The sequence below is a fragment of the Capsicum annuum genome, chromosome 8 (assembly GCF_002878395.1).
Source record: "Capsicum annuum cultivar UCD-10X-F1 chromosome 8, UCD10Xv1.1, whole genome shotgun sequence".
Taxonomy (NCBI): Eukaryota; Viridiplantae; Streptophyta; class Magnoliopsida; order Solanales; family Solanaceae; genus Capsicum; species Capsicum annuum.
This window is the reverse complement of record NC_061118.1, coordinates 36,692,945-36,712,872: the sequence shown is the minus strand read 5'-3', so window position 1 is coordinate 36,712,872 and position 19,928 is coordinate 36,692,945. Positions and strand designations below refer to the sequence as shown.

General features: G+C 32.8%; 1 protein-coding gene across 3 annotated transcripts; it reads left to right on the top strand.

The window, feature by feature from the left end:
- Positions 1-7,748: 7,748 nt before the first annotated feature.
- Positions 7,749-17,055, top strand: LOC107845670 (Golgi SNAP receptor complex member 1-2). Of its 3 annotated transcripts, none has more exons than XM_016690100.2 (7): positions 7,813-8,198; positions 12,029-12,225; positions 13,338-13,427; positions 13,509-13,580; positions 16,126-16,255; positions 16,340-16,433; positions 16,663-17,055. In XM_016690100.2, exons 1-7 carry the CDS (start codon positions 8,078-8,080, stop codon positions 16,688-16,690), a joined length of 732 nt encoding a protein of 243 aa, XP_016545586.1. In that variant the 5' UTR covers positions 7,813-8,077; the 3' UTR covers positions 16,691-17,055. The 3 variants fall into 3 exon arrangements, with proteins under 3 accessions (XP_016545597.1, XP_016545586.1, XP_047250328.1); XM_047394372.1 differs by having other exon boundaries at positions 16,625-17,055; XM_016690111.2 differs by lacking the exon at positions 16,663-17,055 and having other exon boundaries at positions 7,749-8,198; positions 16,340-16,547.
- The last annotated feature ends 2,873 nt before the right edge of the window (positions 17,056-19,928 follow it).

Below are 19,928 nucleotides of genomic sequence, written 5' to 3'. Positions count from 1 at the left end.
AGAATAATTCTCTATGCATTGTTAAATTATTTTAAAATTTATAACAAGTGAACTTATTGAGTATTATTTTCATTATTTATTTATTTATTGTCATTAATAAATTTTGATAATTGTTTACTAAATTACTTCATTGCGTTAGGTCAATCTTATTGTTAAAGTTAAATAACATTTCGAATAGATAAAATATTACAAATTTTAAATGATGAAGGTATGTTTCTAAGGTTAGGTGAACATAAAATAATTAATTTTTGTTTCAATTAAGAATGTGGCATACACATCTTTTTGAGACATTTAAAATTCAAGAATGTAAAAATACACCTTAACAAATACTTTTTCTAAGATTAATTTGACAAATATTTTTAACTTTCACTGATTTATTTAATATGAAATAATATACGAGAGTTTTAGACAAATTTTTAGATATTAAAAATGAGCGATTTAGGCTTTAACATAATTTAGTCAAAGTAGTTTAAGTTAAGTATAAGTCAATGAAGTGACTGTGTAAAACCACGGAACTCGAGGGGTGCCTCACACCTTCCCTTCGATCAACAGAATTCCGTACCCAATCTTCTGTTTTCGCAGACAGCAATAAAGAGTCATTTCTTTTTTATTAGGGATTTAAAAAGGTGACTTGGAACACCATAACTCAAATCCAAGTGGCGACTCTGTAAATAAACTAATCCCTATTCAATACTGTCACTTTAATTGGAAAAATTCTTCGACCTCGACTCCTCTCGAGTGTGAAAAAGGGGTGTGACAGCATCTTCACCATTTTTTTCCTATTTCGTTTCTTTTTTTCCTTCGCACTAACAAACACACGTTCATCAACCTTCTCCTTTCCTTTTGAAATATCCTTTTCTTCATCTTTGCATGCACCTAAAAGCCTCTGACTTTGTGACCGAGTCATCCTATGAGATGAAGAAGGACTTTCCGACATAGATCTGCTCTTTGATTGAGTCTCTATTCTATCAATTTTCTTCTTGTTCACGTTTAAAGGACTAACACAGTCCTTCAACTGCAACAACATATATGAAGATTCGGTAAAGTCATCATCTTTAACAGTAAATTTGGGGTCAAAATTGACCCCTTTACCAACTAATTTAAGCTTGCCTTTACCATCCATTTTCTTTTTCATGTCCATACAATGCAAGAATCACTAAAAAACACAGATTTATGAAGCAAAGAGAACAAAATTTGAGAAAGTTCAGTAACTAGCCGTTGAAAGGGGTCTTTAATGTGTAAGAGATAAGTTTTGGAACGTTTAATATGTAAGGAATAGTTTTGGGCCAATGGCTATTTAGGGGTATTAAATTGGCCGACTGGCTACCCATGCCCAACTTTAAAAGGGCTGACCATTTCTTTTCAAAATGGTCAACCCGTGTCCTTTCCCCATAGATTAACTGCATGTAACTGATTGTATTTGATATAAAATATAAATACAATAAAATTTAATTGATTGTATTCGCTTAAATGATTCTAAAATTTAGTCGATGTATCAACTGTATGCAATTGTTTTGTATATGATACATTTGTAGTTATATCATTTGATAAAAAGATACCAAAAAAAAGGGTAACCCGTACAATTTATACTATTTTTTCGATCTTTTTTCATCAGTTTTTTTTGTATTTTGTTTTTATTTTTATATTTTTTGTTCTCTCTTTCTCGTCTTTTCCTTTTTATTTTATTTTTTTTTGGTATCGAATAGTATATTTTAAATAAATTTATCATTAGTATTTGGATAGTTTAACTGTGAATATGTACAATTTATCATTTATATTTGTATACAAACAAGTAAATACATTAATTGTGTTTACCAAAAATAAAATACATTAATTGTATTTTCTTGAGTCTAAAATATACAATGTATCATTTGATACAGATATACCGTTTGTATTTATATGATAAAATTATCATTGTATTTATATATAAATAAGTATCACTTGATACAAATACAATTACAAATAGAAATACATATTATATTTGTATAAAAAATACAATATATAACAAATGAAACAATATGTATTTGTATAAAAATACGAATTTTTTCTATTTATTTTTATCAATAAATACAACTCGTATTAATGAATATAAAAATAATTATTTGTATAAAGAGAAGCAATCGTTCCCTTACAATTATTAAAAAATATAAATGATAGTCAACTATAAATACAAATACAAAATAGTTTTATACAAATACAAATACAAACAATGTAGATCTAACTGAAGTTTTAGCCATGTCGTTTTTCAAATCTTTCCAAAGATCATGTCATTTTTCAGATTTGTCCGACCATCTGAAATACAACCTCCTACCATCGCCGGAACACAACCTTCAACCACCACAATAGCCCGACCACCACCTTCCACCCATTTCTCCTTCGTTATTTACCTTTCTCCTCTCCGTTTTAACCATCCACAATAACCAATCCGTCTTCTCTCCATCAAAGCTCTCACCGGAACCAACACCGGAAGACAACAAACCCACTTAATGATGTCGCACCAATCATCGAACCAACAACTAGAATGCTAGTATCGTTAGTGTATTTACTCGAAAATACAACTATTAAAAGTGTGTAGGCTACAAAAAGTAATTAAGGAAAACTTAAGCGTATATCTAGGCTACATGAGGTAATTAAGAGAAAGTGAAGTTGAAAGAGATAATTACGGCCCATTGTTAGTTAATCCACGTACGTTTTCCTTATTTTATTACTAACATAATTTACTTTGATTAGTTTAAGTCAGTTCATTTTAAAATTGGATTAAGATGAAATCGGCTGAAAATCGGGTCATAACTCAGCTATCCAATTCTTACTAAGTTATTTTTTTTTAATTAATTGAGATCTGTCCAAATTTAATTCCAACTTATACATTTGACTCCTACTGACAACTAATACCACTCCAGGTTGCTCCTAATACTAGTAAGACCTATAATAATATTACAAACATAGATATATATAAGTAATAAAGAAGCAGCGAGGCCACCAAATAAGAGGAGGCTGACTAAATTAAACCTTTCCAATCCAAATGGGCTGCCAAGAAAGTTCCATACTCTTACCATGCTAGATATACTAGTCGTTTAAATGTTAAATAATGAATTTAGTTATATGTAAGACTACTATTTAGGCTTTTCATTTAAAATAAACGAGGAATTAATTTAAAGTATTACATTTTTAACCTACAATATATTGCTTGATAAATTTTATAAATAATTAACAAGTGGCCAGTATTAACTTAATGTCATAACTCATAATATTTCTGTTGCAGTCTGTAGCTCTTAATAAGTAAAAAAATCTGTTTACCCGCAAAATGATAGTACTGATTTTTTACTCCATACACTCTCGCCAACTAAAAAATAGTAGATACTGCATGATTAATATAAGAAAATAAGTAAGGTAAAGTGGGTAGAGGTGACTTGGAAAGATGTAGTCATTGTGTATTACATCAATCTTTTTTCTTCCTGCTTTCATATAATAGCTCTATTTAAAAGATGATTATTTTACATATTGGTGTCATATCTTTGTCTCATTCAGTTTGCAATCTTTACGACATTCGTATTTACGATATTTATTATATTTTGAATGTCTCGGATATAGCACGTCTGCTTTGTTTTTATTTTATAATATTCACACTTTGACACTTGATATTTCCGAATAAGCAGATACTTCTGTAGATAGTTAAGTATGGATTTTACATCTTGTAATCAATTCAATTTTAATGCTAGTTTATGATTATTATTTTTTTCTTTAAAAGAAATGGAGGTAAGAGCGAGGAAAATGAGAAAAGAAATTACAAAGTAGAGAATCGAAGCATTTCTTAATAAGGTATAAGTTAAAATGGAGAACAATTTCAAAGTTTTCTAATGGCATTTGAAGCCGTCAAGTAACTGCAAACTTCTACTACTACTATTTAACTTTTCGTACAATTTCAAAGTTTATGTCTTTTTTTGTCCATTCCTATACTAAAGTTACTAACCAGATATATAAATGTAACACAAATTATACTTGTTTCTGTCCTCCTAGTGGACAAAAATGGGAAGGAAATGTCCATTATATTGAAATTTGAAAGTGATTGTCATTCACATTTCTTATTTATTTCATTCTTTTAAACATTAATTCTTTGTGTACGAGGAGATGAGACACTATACAAATGTATTTGTAGTTAACCTTAAAGTCTTATGCATATGAGTTTATCTGAGAAATTTGTGTAGTAGAATTTCTTATAATTCAAGGCCAATATAAACGAAAATAATATTGTTGCGAAGCTTTTACCTCTGTTATTTGAATTAAATTAAAATTAACATTTTCTAAGGATCGTTTGACAATAAATGAACAACATAATTCTCAATTCCTTTTAAAAATAATAAGATTGTCCTTCGAATAATAACAAGGGAAAAGGACATTAGCTGACCATTTTGAAAAGAAATGGCCAACCCATGTAAAAGTTAGACAATTGAAGCCAGTCGGCCCAATTTAATTCTGGTTTTTAGCCATTTGGCCTGCCGGTCGCATGCAGTCTCTATACCCAATTGATACACTTTTACTACATTGATACACTTTGATACCGCATTGATACACTTTTATACAATCATTGTATAAAATATGTATTTGTATTTGATATCAAAGATTCGTGTATTTGATACCAAATATTGTATTTGATTGATAAAAAAGAAGAGCAACAATTACAATGTTATAAAATCGTATTTGATTGTTAGAAAAACTACACCAATTAGAAGAATAGCTTTTTTTTTTTAAAGCTTAAAACTGCACAACTTATTTTGAAGCTAGCAAACTTTAAAATCTTTATGATTCAAATCAACCGTTGAGTAACGGCGTTATAGATAAACAAGAGGATAGCTTAAACAGAATCACTGGATTGTGATATTTGCAGCCAAAAAAAAATAAATGAAGATAGTAGCAAAAAAAAGGCTTAAATGGCTATATTTTGAAATTTAAAAATCGATGGCCACTCGACGGCAATTGTTTTAGCCAAGTGGCTGTTCTTGTCCTTTCCCCTAACAACAAATAGTCTCTTCCTTGATTTTGAATGAGAGTTTTAAGTGACATTCCAACAAAATACCATTGAGGCTTGACCCTGTTAAATGTCATAGATGACAATGCAATGAGGCCCATTTTGAAATATGAGATCCTAATTAGGCCCATTCCCTACACAATCACGTTCTGTGTCCAATTAAAGCCAATATTAATTGAAGGTTAGAATCCTCTTCCGGTGTCCAATTAAAGCCCATATTAATTGAAGGTTAGTGTCCACTGAGAAGGAATACCAACTTTTGGGGCAGCTTTGATCACGAGGAAAGAAGAGCGGACCATTAAAAATCTCAATTTTTATTCGTCCAAGGTAGATAGTTCGATATTTCATCGACTAAAAAGATTATCAAGTGAATTGTAATTATAGTTAAAGCGATCGAAAAGAAAATATGACTTATGCTCTAAGATTGAAAATATCATAAAAATCTTTAAAAATAAATAAATAAGAATCCCTTCATGAAAAATCAAAAAATTGAATTTATTATAAGATTTATTATCTTTTTAAGAAGACGGTATGTCGTCACTCGGATTCGAACCGAGCACTGCTTCTTAAGAGCAGAATGTCTACCAATTTCACCATAGCGGCCGATTGAAGGCCTTGGGTACAACCTCTTACAAAAATGCAAAATAAGAATGCATACAATAGACCCTTATGATCAGGTCGAAAATTTTAGTACATCATACTATTTAAAAAATAAATAAAAAAATTAGTTGAAGGCCTCCCTTCGGAGCACAACAAATACAAGTAACATGCATGATGCATCTACTTTCTTGACCTTATTTTTTCTTCCTTTTAATGTGCTGCAAAGATGTAAGATTATTTAAAGGAGAACATTTCATAAATAACTATAGGAGAGAGAGATGTATTTCCTCGAAAAAAATATTTTTTTTTAGAAAATATCTCTTATGAAAAATATTTTTGTTCTTACCAAACACACCCTAATGGAAAGAAAAACGAAAACTAACTACTCTTATATACATTAGGAGTGAAAATGTTCATACTATATAACCTAGCCTTTAAGTTATAGATTCTCAAATATTTTTGAAATATTATATTTGGATAAAATTGGATTTGAAGTTACAAAATGTGCTTCACCATAACACTTGGTAAATCCCATTTCACATTAATATGGAACATGACTTCTTTTAAGTTCTAAAAACTATCAAAAAGTTATCAATTTCGCCAAACAAATATACTTATCATCTCATATTATGCAGAACTTTCGTTGATGACGATCATTATTATTATCACAAACACAATCTCATAGCACAAACTAACTTTTTTATATAATAACCAAGATAATATATTGTTTTAAAATCATAACACGAATTTTTTGATAAAAATTATTAATAATGTATTTAATTAGATACCGTAGGTCGTCAAATTATAATTATCTATGAAAATCCACTAGTAGGATATGAGAGACCTCATCACGTCAGAGGCAGATCCTGAATTTTGAGGTTCTGGGTGCCACGTTCTATGAACAGTAGCATCATATTTACGTAGGAGAAAAGACTAATAGCCCGTTGCTTCTAAAAATTCTTATTTCTAAAAAAAAAAAAAAAGAGATGTTTTGATCAAGTCTTTTTAAGAAAAAACAAGTGTTTTGGAAATTTTCAGAAATTTTAAAAATAATTTTTTCCCTAAAAAAATACTTCTGAGAAAAATACACTTAAAAACACTTGATTAACACTAATTATTTTTCAAAAGTGTTTTTAATATTTATTAATTAAAAATATATTTCTCATCAAAAATATTAAAGGTGCTTTTGAAAAAATAAGTTGAAAAATAAGTGGATTAAGAAACCACATATTAATTATTTGTCAAAGTACTAGTCTTGGCTCATTGATATATTTTAATGCTTATAAAGAAAGATGTCTAGGATTCAAATCCAAGGAGCCACAATGTTTTTTGAAACGTATTCTAAAATAATTGTGTAAAATATCGTCAACTATCGAAGTCGAACTCGTGATTTCGGAAGAAAATGCTAGGTCCTTTGCCATCTGAACTAGATCCTACTTGTTATTATGGGTGTCATTCTTTAAACCTATACTAAATCTGACATATCTATACCTATATATATAGAGTTTCTACCGAGATGTTTGGGTGTCGTGGCACCTTCAAGCTACTATATAGATCCTCCCCTGTCTTATGTATTGATAATCATTTACAAATCAGAAGAAAAACTTATAAATTACAAGCATGTATTATTCAATGTAGGAGATAAGAGACCTCATATATTGACAAAAATTTATAATTTTTTTAAAAGTTTTATACCTATCAAGCAAAACTAATCTAAAATAAATTCATACAAATCAAGCAAAATAATATAACGTAATGATAAAAAGTTTGGAGTAATTTTTTTTTTTTTTTTTTGAAAAGATTAATAATAATCTATCTCGATTCATAAACAGACTTTAGACAGATTTTTAGGATTTAAAAATCAATCTCCCAAAAATTAAATAATTTCTATAGTCAAATAAACATTTAGCCGACAAACTTTTCAAAATCTATGGTGAACATCTAAAAGTGTATTTTCAAGAGAATATAATTAATTTTTTAAAAAGAATATATAAGCACTTCTTTTCATATTTATTTGTTCATATTATTAAAAATAAATATTTAATAATAATTATATAATTAAAATAATCAAATTTGTGTCATTTTAAGCTTGACATTAAAATACAATGAGGTTAATTATCTGATTCATTTTTTAAATTATTAAATTTATTATATTTAGAGACTGATATGATAAATTATTCCTATTATTTATTGTTATCTCAATTATGTGTCCGTGAATAAGAGAAGTATTGTTAAAGTGACTATTTTCTCCGCTGCTTTGAGAAGAGAAGCAAGCAGATGAAAATCCAGTGTGTAAAAAGTAGAGGAGAAAGGTGAATGGTGGCTTGTGTTGAATCGGAAAAGGAATAAACCATAAATCCATAACTGAATTAACTGTCAGATCAATAACCCAATTCCCCCAAATTGGTAACAAACAAGGAATTGATCGGGTCGGATCCGAATCAGATCCGTATGGAGATACTGCAAGAATCTGGCTGGGAAGAGTTACGGAAAGAGGCTCGAAAAATCGAAGGTGATCTTGATGTTAAGCTCTCTTCTTATGCTAAGCTTGGTGCTAGGGTCACCCAAGGAGGTATTCTCCATTTCTTGCTCTTTTTTTTTTTTCGCATTTTGGCTTCAATAATTATGGAATTTTGGTTTGGAGTGTTTAAGGTTTGAGTTTGTTATTTGTTGTGTTGAAATGTTAATGGGTTTTGGTTAGATAGTGTGAACAATTCTATCTTGATTCATTATATCAGAGTGTTTGTGGTTTTGGTCCAAAAGGTGCTACATTGTTAATTTGATGGCTAACTTTGCAAATTTTGGAAGGAATTCCTAGTGGGGTTTGGTTGAAAGTGGTGAAGTTTCTATCTTGATTCATTGAGTCAAAATGTTCCGGAAATGTAAAGCTGCTGATATTGATCCCATTGCCGTGAACAGCCAATCATCGTACTGTATAATTTAGATAGGTTCGATCTATAGACATTAGGGCCTCCTAAATCAATCTACTAAATTCATCAATTTGTTCTGAAGGATCAAAACGACCAGTTATTAATAGAATCCCTTGTCGGTTCTCTGAAAAATTACTCGTTTGGCTTAATGTATCAACTAGTAACTGGGCTTTGGTCCAGAAAGTGCAAAGCTTCTATCTTGATTCAATTGTATCAATGCCTTGCTCCTTCTTTTTGTTTGTGTGTATTTTTTAAAGGAAGAGTATCGTACTTTGTTTCTATCTTGATTCGTTGTATCATACTTTGTTTCTCATTCTATGTTGTTGTCCATGAATTGAATTTCTAGTCTGGATCATTAAGATCTTCCTTTTTTCCTGTTCAATTTTATTGGTTGAAGTTTAATTTATGGCTAAAGTGATTTTTTTGAGACAAGAAGTTACTGCTGCTGCTCTGACTAATTGAGGGAAGTGAATAATCACCTTAATATTTTCTGAAATGCAAAGTAACGCTTATTATTGAATTTAGTGCTAAGTATGTACTGTCATGTTACAATTAAGGTGGTTGTGGAATTCAGTTCTTCATGCATCTGATCTAATGTATCTACAGTTTTTTTGTTACACCTAAAATAAAGTTTTATAAATTATTGAAGTTTAAAAGTGATGAAGATAAGAAAACCATTCCTCAAGACATCCATTGTTCCCTTCTATCCATATGTCCAAAATGAAAAGCAGAATGTTTATCCATGCTTTCGTTTCTCCATATTCTCATATTTTGTCCATTCCAACTAGTAATTGCACCTTTCAAGTTTCGTTGCATTACCCAAACTCTCCGAATTGGTTGAGAACATATACCAGATATCCCATATGAACCTGAAATGCTGGAGATTTCTTTCCGATTGGCAAATGTAACATATGCTCAATAATTCAGTACTCCTTTGGAAATTATCATGTGGGCAGGGCTCATTGAGCGCTATACATCCAAATCCAGCCACTTTTTTTGGAACATAAGTTTCCCATATCAGTTTCCAAGGCCACATTGGCTCCTTCTCGTGCTGCTTTGCTAGATTTAACTAAGAAAATTCCATCCTTCTTTGCCATCCACTTCAGAGAACCTGACCTGTTCCTTACCAATACCAGGTCATTCAGTCAGCAATAGGTATTGTAAAGTGAAGATTCCAGTTGCTGCAATTGAAGCAGTCAGCTATGCTTTCATTAGTTGGTGTTGACCTGATTGTAGAAATCTGGATAAGTTCCTTAAGAGGTCCCTTTTCAGGCATTTGTCCTGCCACGTCCCTGTTTTCCTCCCATTTACCACCTCGGTTCTTACGAGTTCTTCAAATACATTCGGCCTCATCCCTGCTTCTAAACTGCTAACCATTAAGGTGTTGTTACATTCTTGGTGCATCATTGACTGTCCATTTTGAATTGCCAAGTTACCTTGTTGAATTTTTCCATGGTTCCTTCATTTCAATACAGAATTCTCTCAACCATTTGAACACATGGATATTATTGTGAAAGCTTTAAGTTCTCTACCAAGTACCCGTTCTTAGTTTTAATAACAGGCGACCATTAATCAGATCTGTTTCAAAGCTTTAAGTTCTCTACCAAGTACCCGTTCTTAGTTTTAATAACAGGCGACCATTAATCAGATCTGTTTCATATTAGTATTACTTTTTTGACAAAAACTCAGCTGTTTCACAATCTTTACTAAGATATCAATAAGAGGGACATCATGCATGTGAAGTCCATCCATACACTGTTTTAGTGTCAACATTCCACCCAAAAAAAGATGTTGTTTCTTCCATTGGACTAGCTTTTTTTCACATTTGTTCAGTACACTGCTCATCTCATTTGTAAATCTAAAGAATGAATTGTGAGAGCCATCTGTATACTTTGTTAATATTAGACTGACAATCTAAGTATGTTCACATCAGTGTAAAACCAGCTTTTGATACAAGAAGCTTAAATTAGTACTCCAAACATCACCAGTTTGTCACTGGACTGCACAAGTAAGAAATTTCTAAGCACATGAATACTTGGTATTTACTACGCCAGTCAAAATTTATGTGCTATAAAAGAGCTGCGTCCAGGATACTATATGCTATACCTTTTCATGACTTCTTCTTCTTATAAGGTAAAGTTTACATTGTAATGACCTGTCATATCAGTTTTATCTCAATCTATCAAAATGAATTTTTCTTATAGAGCGAGACAAATGTTTCAAACTCCTAAGTTTCCCATTTTTTATTTGTTAAAGGAGATATACTACAAGATATTTTCAATAACCTGAATAACTTTGTGGGTTGATTCTAAAGTATTTTCACTAGTCACTGCATATTATTATACAATGCACAACTGTCCCTCATTGTGGACACTTCTATTATGAATAAACTCTGTTTTTGATTGCCTTATTAATCCTTTTGCAGAAGTGTACTAGTTCTCCTTACTTTTCTTACAGACTTGATCTATTCGAGCATTTTAGTCTGAATAAATCCTGTCAATCCTATTTATTATTACACATTATCTTTTCAAGAAAACAATATAACCTAGAAAAGATGTTTACCACCTTGTTTCATAATCCAAAGAATTTTTACAATTTAATGCATACTTACCTGTGTAGATGTCTCTGTCTTCTTCACCTATAAGTTTGTTTTTCCGTTAGTTTGATCTGGTCATATTCCGCATTTTCATTCATCATCTTCTTTTTTCTAGTATATATTCAAAAGATGATCACAATTACTTATCCTTGAAGCTGCTAAAAGAAAAGAAAATTTTATCTCACTCATTAATTGGGGGAAATTGTTACCTAGAAATAATTTGAACTTATAACATTTATAAATTCTGCGATTTTCTACCACATTGCTGAGTTAACAGTACAATACAACCAAATCTAATGCAAAAAGATATTAGTATAATTTCAACACTACTGATTACCCCCCTAATCTTAGATAGGCCATCATGGGTTTGTGGTTTTGAGCTTCGCCTAACAAACATGTAAATGTATTTAGCAAGAACTGAACAAGAATAAATTTACTTATCAGGGAAAAAAAAAAAAAGGTCAACAACTACTCGTCCCTCCCGTACTAGTTTGGGTCGGCACATGAACTCTCACTATCTTTTATCACTCTGTTTGGAACCGTTTAAGTCCAATTTTTTTTGTAATTTGCGGTCGCTAAGGCTAGAAATTTTCTACATTCCTCTAAACAAATTACAAGGACTCCTAGCAAAACATGACCTAATGTAAGCATAGAATCACGACTAAGACTTAATGCTCTTTTCTGTTTCACGACGGAATAAAAAATAAACCAATTTAGAAAGTTAATTCTCTGTTTCTTTCGTGATATGGAACTATATATGTACTTTTGACAAGATGCTTGAAGAACGAAGCAAATATGGCTTGTTTCTGATTTTTGAACATGTTGAACAACTTGGCTTGTGCTGTGGTTTCTGATTCTTGTTTTTATTGAATTCAGGTTATGCAGAAGCTGGTTCGCCAACTTTAGGATCCAGCAGGTCCTGGAAGTCCACGGAAATGGAGATTCAGTCATTGCTTGAGAAGCTACTGGATGTAAATGATTCTATGAGTAGATGTGCGGCATCTGCAGCACCTACCACTTCTGTTACACAGAAACTGGCAAGGCACAGGGACATACTTCATGAATTTACCCAGGTTACCAACCATGTGATAGTATGTTAAATATAGTCACTGATACAGGATAAATGTTTTAACATGGTAACATTTGTAACTTTCTGAAGTGGGAAAAAGAAAGTATATAATCAGCAGCTTTGGTGACGATGATGCATCTTCTCCTGCCTTTTTCATTCTCAACTAATATGAATTCTGTATGCCCGACTACTCATGTGCAGTTTCTAAAAGTAATTCCACTGCTCTTGTTGCTTATGCTAATCCCATAGACTGCAATCCGTTTTTGGAACTAAGAACAAGCAACATGTGTTTGGAATGGAATATTTGAAATAAAACATGAACTACAACAACAAACCCAGTGTATTCCCACCTAGTGGGGTCTGGGGGGGTAAGATGTACGCAGTCCATACCTCTACCTCTAAAGAAGTAGAAAGGCTGTTTCCGATAGACCCCCGGCTCAAGTCACGAGATACCACACAAACTCATAGTAAAGCACAGCACTAGATTACATAACATAAATACGGCACCCATAAGTATTAGAAAACAGAGGAAAGCACACAGATTCGTAATAAAACCTGGAACACGGAATCATAACAAGAATAAAACCCCCACCAAGTAATTCCCTACACTAGCGACCCAAACCGGCCCTAGTCTTCTGCCCTAATTCACGTCCTCCAGACCTTCCTAGAATCAATATATTTTATCCATTTCCCTGGCCTGGCTGCAGATTTAACTGGTGCCCATGTTAACTGAGTTAATTCATTTAAGCTCTTGGAAATTCTGATGTGTTTAGAAAGCAATGTCTTCTGATTATTATCAGATTAGCTGTCCCATACAATACTTCTTAAAAGGGTAAATTGGTGAGGATTTGTTAATCGATCAAGTATCAATTTCTTTGTGGGAATAATTGGAACTAATTGTGGCTGAACTCTTTAATCACATATAAAGAATAAGAGTACTTACATAGATCCCAAGGAAAGTCAGATATGCTCAAAATATGGACTGTCAAAGTTTTGGTCATTCAAGAATGTTGAACTGCTATCAGTTGGAGTGCATGCTATCTTTGGAATAGTTCGAATCGCTCGTTGGCTATGCCAGTCACTATTTTTATGACTGACACACGATCTTGTCTTCAGGAATTTAGGCGTATTAAGGGAAATATAAGCTCAATGAGGGAACATGCTGAACTTCTTAGTTCTGTGAGAGATGATATCAGTGAGTATAAGGTAATAAAAACTTCATTGTTGAAATTCTTTTTTAGATGCTAGTTTCAATTGCCTCTCAAGCTAAAATTTGTATCTATTCAGGCATCAGGGAATATGTCCCCCAAAATGCAGATACTGAGGGAGAGAGCTGCTATACATGGAAACATATCTCATGTAAGATTAAGTGCTCTTTTTAGTTTTTACAGACATCATTCTTTTTGTACGGAGTTTGCTTTCTTTCATCCTTTGTGATGATCTTGGTATGGAGTATTCAAGTGACAATTTAACCTCAAAGACATCCTCCCAAACAGTTTTATCAAAGGTGAAAGGTGAAACAAGCCCCGAAGTCTTTGAGACTTTTAAGTGCAAAAAAGTATGTTCTTTAATAAAGAAATTGGCAATTGAAGGAATGATAAATAGATCTGTATGTAATTAAAGAATAAACTATAGACCATAACAACCATTATATAGTCAAAAGGATTGAAGTAATTATAATTAGATGAAATATTTATTGCTCGGTGTTACTCGCTTCGAGACAATCCACATGGAAGATGAGGCACCCTCCTTAACGCTTTGGTGCATGCATTGAAGCGCAGGTTAGTTGAGGTGAAGCGCACAACCTATCGTGAAGCTAACTTCAGGACGCATCTCAAGCTAGATTTTGACAGCAGTAGTTCCGAATTTCATGGCCCTTACATAATCCTACCTTGTGAAATGTAGATAGGAGCTCCAACAAATGATAAATGCCCAAAGAGCTGAAAACCTGGTGGGCATGTTGACCTCTTGTCCTTCAGCTTATAGAGTAATAGCTGTGTTATTCTGAAGAAACTTTATTTGAACATTGTTGTTTAGTTGACATATCAGAATGTGAAAATGACGCCACTGGTATAAGTTCCACTCTTTGTTTCTGTCTGGGTGAGTTTTCTTTTTTAGTGGACTTGATGCATGATCCCTTTGCTCGTTCATCATCATTTTACCTTGGAAATACTACACTAAATATTAAAGAAGAAAGTTCAGCTTAGTTCTGTTACTGGCCTTGATATGGGCAGAACAGCCACTTTGGCTCTGTTGCAGCTGGAGATTGAGCAGGATGGTTTTATTTAGAAGTTCTAATTCAAGTATTTTCCAGTAACATTTTATTATGACTATGCTTTGGATGGGTGAAACTGAAGAATGCTGCCTTTTATAATGAAAAAATATATTATGCTGGTTGCTAGTCACAACCTAAAAGTGTGAGGAATATGCAGCAAAATGAAAGGTACTTTCAGAATGTTTTTCTGCGAGTTCTGTCACAGTCTGTCACCTTACTATAATTAGAAAAAATTTAACTTTAAAGTTTCCCTTTTACCCTTAATGAAATGATTACACTGGGTATGTTGTTGTTGTACCCATAATGAAATTATTTACAACCACACAAATATTTAAGGATCATTTTAGTCTACAAGTTTCAAAAATCTTCTTTCTTTTCTTAAACACCATGCCAAGTCAAAGGGTGCCACTTAAAATGGGACGGAGGGAGTACGATATATTACTGATTTTTGCTTTTGGCCTAAGTTGTATTATAATCTGCTCACATATAGTTTAGATATTCACTATCCATCGGTCCCCAAGGAGATGACTGAGTGGTTGAGATATAGGAGCAACAATTTGGAAATTCCTGGTTCAGATTGCAGCTACAACACTCAGTGTTTTAGCCCAGACGTTCCAATCTTGTTGGGTAGGTTTATATAGCAACACCTGTGCTGTACGGGCTTCAGTAGGCTGCCTGCTGCATTAGTTGAAGTGCCAATAGGTCGCAAATGAGCTGATCACCACCATCATAAAAGAAAAGTTTTTTAATCATGGAATGAGCTTGTCGGCTTTACTTGGTAGGATTTGTCACTTGAGAGCTAGGAGATAGTCTTGTGGTCTTGGAGTTAAATACTCAGGATAGGAATTAGATGGAGCCTATCAATCTAATCACAGGATCAGAACTGGTTGTTGCTGGGTTCAAGGTAAGATTCCGCAGAGATTCTAAGGATCACCTATACGCTTTTTCAGCATAATTACTGATTCCTGAATTTACAGCTAATTCCTGAAGTGGATTAATTTCTGGAATGCAACAAACAAAAATAATTACATGTGAATGTAAGGCCCAGTTGACACTATCATTGACATGGCCTGGCGTGATGCCCTTTCCCTCTTCTTTTCTGTTACTGGATAGAATTAGGTGATAAAAATGACGTGCTCACTGTCTCTTCGCGGGTGTTTGCATATTGTAGAATGTAGCATGGCTGCAGTTGCGGTCTAAATCAATATACGTGTTCTAGTGAACTTTGTCACTTATCTTTTTATTAGAATCGTATAAGCATTTATAGTATTATGGATGGGTTAGTAACTAAAATGTGGATACATCATAAGACTATCTGGATAAAGATGAGAGTGTGACAGCCATTCTACAACATACATTAACTAGGTTCCTTTTCTAGGAATTCCAAAGCATTTTCCCTCTACAGTTGCTCCTGGTCATTTAAATCTGCTCTTCCATGATTCTCTAAGAGCTTTCCTTGAATCTATAACTATGCCGATCCTCATAAAATTGTTTGATCCTATTGGTTAATGGAAATCATGATTCATGACTGATTATAAGAAAAAAGCTCATTCTCTTTGTAGCTAGGACTTCATGTGCCCAGCGGAGATGCTAGTACTTCTTATCAAACATGTTGATCCTTCTGTGCAGATTGATGATGTGATTAGCCAAGCTCAAACAACTAGGGCTGCCTTGGGTTCTCAAAGAGCTTTATTTGGTGATGTTCAAGGAAAAGTGAAACAACTGGGCGACAGGTTTCCTGTCATCCGTGGTCTAATTGGTACTACTATTTTGGGACCATATCTGCTTCGAAACTGTCTTGGTTAAACGTATCTCTTGCTGACATCATTGCTGATCCATGCAGGTTCAATCAGAAGGAAGAAATCAAGGGATACACTCATTCTATCAGCAGTCATTGCAGCTTGCACTTTGTTTCTTATAATCTATTGGCTCTCGAAGTAAGAGGTTTATCTGTTGATACATGAAAATTCAGAATATAATGATTTCCAAGGAATTTTGCGCTTGTAATCACTGCCATTTCCCTGATAAGTAAAATCTTGAGTTCATTGCTATATAGCTTTTCTGTTTTCTTCTGACTTGCTTTTAAGCAATATATTTACTCGTATTATGTGGACAATTCCATATTCAGTTGGTAACTACTAGCTCTGCTGCTCTTCAACAACTCAGGGGAAACAAGTATGATTTCTTAACTTAGCTTGCTGCCGCTGTACCTAATGACATTAAGAAACATCCACCAAGTGACTAGGATAGAAGATTAGAAGGCTTCTTGTTGCTCTACCAAGGCTACGATACGAATCCTTCTTCCTTTTGTAGCATATCTTTGAAGCTGAAGCAAGAACGAAACCAAGTCACATATTGTTATCAAGGATGTTGTATAGGGCTCTATTCCACCTTAGGTTTGTTGGCACTTATGGTTGGGGGTTGATAAATTCAAGTATGGTGGTTGAATTTTTGTGTCCAAAATGATCTATTAGATTTCTAATTGTGTTCATTACATGCTGCTGGATCGATTTCCTAGACTTGTTGTATGGACCGACGAAAAATCATTTTTTTTCATGATGATTTGGTCCTTCCCAGAAAATGATGGGTCACAACTGATATGGCATCACGGGGCCATGGATAAGAAAAACTTTAACTGCACCTGACGATGTTTACACCAATCGTCGTTTCGTTTGGTTACCTGGATGGGATAAACAAGGAGATTCCATATAGAAGGTGGGACTAATTACTACCCATAACCACACAGGGGACAAAATGAGTGCGTATCGTTTAACCTTGATTAGATTAGAAATGCTATATCCAAGATAGATCATTAGTATGGTATATACGCTGGGTGTTGGTAAAAAATTTTATGATTGGCAATCCATGACGAAGTAGCTCGAAATTTCACATAAGTTACTCGAGTAACAAATGATTTTACGCCCGCCCTTGCACTATATGCTTCTCTCTCGTTTAATCAAATCCATACATAGATGTCCAACAATATTCGAGCTAGGTGTAAACTTATTTGAAGCAAGAATTACTCTAACTAATCAAAGTGAAAATCCCTCCATCATTAATCAAAGTTTAATAGGATTATCCACCACCAATCCAAATTAATCAGCCAAGTGAACTTCTGGATGATTAATATTAAACCATAAAATTTTTACTACTCTTACCACTTCGAGTACAGCTATTGGACTTGTATGCCTCATGTGCATTTGTCAGATGGTGATGGAGGAGAATCATCAACAAGCATTAATAAGTTATTCTAATTCTTGTCTCAACTAAAAATTTCAAAAAAAAATGTCGTCTAATTTTACAAGTAGATGGCCATGTAATTAACTTCTTTAAAAACGTTTTTCAGTGAAGAAATTAATTAGTACTGGGGTGGGGTATATGAGAAGGTTTGCCTAGTCACATGCAGTGAAAAAGAGGAAACAGACAATTATAGCACATAGAAAGCCAAAGCGCTGCACACTGCACAGTCCTTATCTCAACAAAGTACAAAGACATTTTTCTTACTACTACAATTTTAGCAAAACATCAAAGCATGGCCAATTAGTCATTGCCAAAACACTAACATGTAAAAAGTTTGGCCCCCTCCCCCTCCTTCCTTTAGTAGCACCAATAAGCCATACCATTCCATACAATACAATGTTGTCTTGACTTTCTAGTACTCCAATTAAGTATAAGCAGCTTCACACTATTCTATGCATGCATGCTTCTTTTTTTCCCTGCCACAAATTAAAGAAAGTAGCATGCATCTCATCTACATTATATAGCTAGCCTTGTAGCTACTCATGAATTTTTTTTCGTTCGTACGTACTTTTGATGCTAAAGAAGAATGGGTGTTGTTGTGTTAGATTCCAAAAACATTTAAGCAGTCCTTGGCAGGTTATATTAAATAAGCTTAGGCTAGCTAACTTTATTGGTTTCCTTTCCCACCATGTTTGTTTTCACACACTTGGAGGCCTAGCTCTTTTATGCTACCATATTGTACACTTTCTAACATCTCTTTTTGGGAGAAATTAAAGAGATGCCAAAAACAAAATTTTCGAAATTGGTAAGACTTTTCTTTCACAGATTGTAGACTGCTCTATGAATGTACTATGTTGGCTTTGCTTGAATGCAGAATGTGCTCATCCCCATGAAGAAACTAGAAATCTAAGAAAAAATAGTGTTAATACTACTAATATAAAAGTGTAGTATCTTTAACAAGTTAAATTTTTAGATGGGATGATTAGATAATTTAACATGGCATTAAAGTAGATAGAGAATCTGGAGATTTTGATTCGAGTCTCACCGCACACGTAAATAATCAAGAATCAAGCCTACATGTGAAGCGTGTTTTAACAATATAATTAACTAAAAAACTATATGGGCTTCTTTAATAGGTTAAACTTTTGGATGAGATGGTCATATTTTGTATTCTAAATATTTTCTCCACTAATTATTTTAACATGCTATAGCAAATAAGTTACTCTTATTACTTTTATTACTAATTTCACTTTTATTGTATTAGTTGAAGAATCACAAGTATTACTGTAGCTTAATCAACTTTCTATGGGCATGAACTGACACCTTCCATGCTTTGCATTTTAGTCATCAGATCTATAGTCTAAAGATTAAAATTACTGTAGAATATAGTAACTTGATTAACTTCCAACTTGCACATAAGAATAAAGTCAACCATTTCAATTAAAATAGAATCTATTTTCCTCAACCCTATCCTGCTCTTAGAGTTGCTCTTTACTCCCAGCTATAAGAATAATATTTGAATAAATTAGTGCATCGAGGTTAGTGTAAAATATCTAAAACTAACTTCTAAATGCAAACAAGCACTGAACTACTGAAGCAGTAGTAGTAAAATTTAGAAAATATAATATTGCCAAAAGTATTAAGTTGTTTTATTTAAATTGTTGGGAAGAGAAAAGTTTGTCAATTTAGATGGAGGTAAGAATTTACTGAAAAAGATTTATTTTTTGTCTTGGATTATATACAAATGATTTTAGGATAATATTTTTTCTTATGTCCCGAATATAAGAAGATAAGTAAGAAACTTAGTTATTCTCCTTGAAAACAGTTCTAAAAATATATTTTCCGTCGTACTGAACAGATCCTTATAGTGTTGTGCTTTGTTTCCTGAAATATGTGATCATATTATTTAACTAAAAATTACATAAATACACAACTTATATTTTCAATATTACAAAAAATCCCAACTCCCTAAACATATTACAAAAATCCAACATATACATAGAATGCTATGTATATGTCGGCTATGTTATGTATATTAATTGGGAGAGAGAATAAAGTAATTAAAAAAGTGAGAGGGTGTAATTACTTCAAAAAGGTTGGTATTTATGTTATTTATACATTATTTAAAGCAAATATTATTTACTCGATCATGTCTTTAACAGGCCCTTAGCCTTAGGTGCTGACCTAATTAA

What these genes read in the sequence shown, in the direction of transcription:
- LOC107845670 (XM_016690100.2), top strand. Translation starts at nt 8,078, where the DNA reads ATGGAGATACTGCAAGAATCTGGCTGGGAAGAGTTACGGAAAGAGGCT. An exon ending in TGCTAGGGTCACCCAAGGAG is followed by an intron (nt 8,199 to 12,028) that starts GTATTCTCCATT and finishes TATTGAATTCAG; the next exon opens with GTTATGCAGAAGCTGGTTCG. An exon ending in ATAATCTATTGGCTCTCGAA is followed by an intron (nt 16,434 to 16,662) that starts GTAAGAGGTTTA and finishes TCAACAACTCAG; the next exon opens with GGGAAACAAGTATGATTTCT.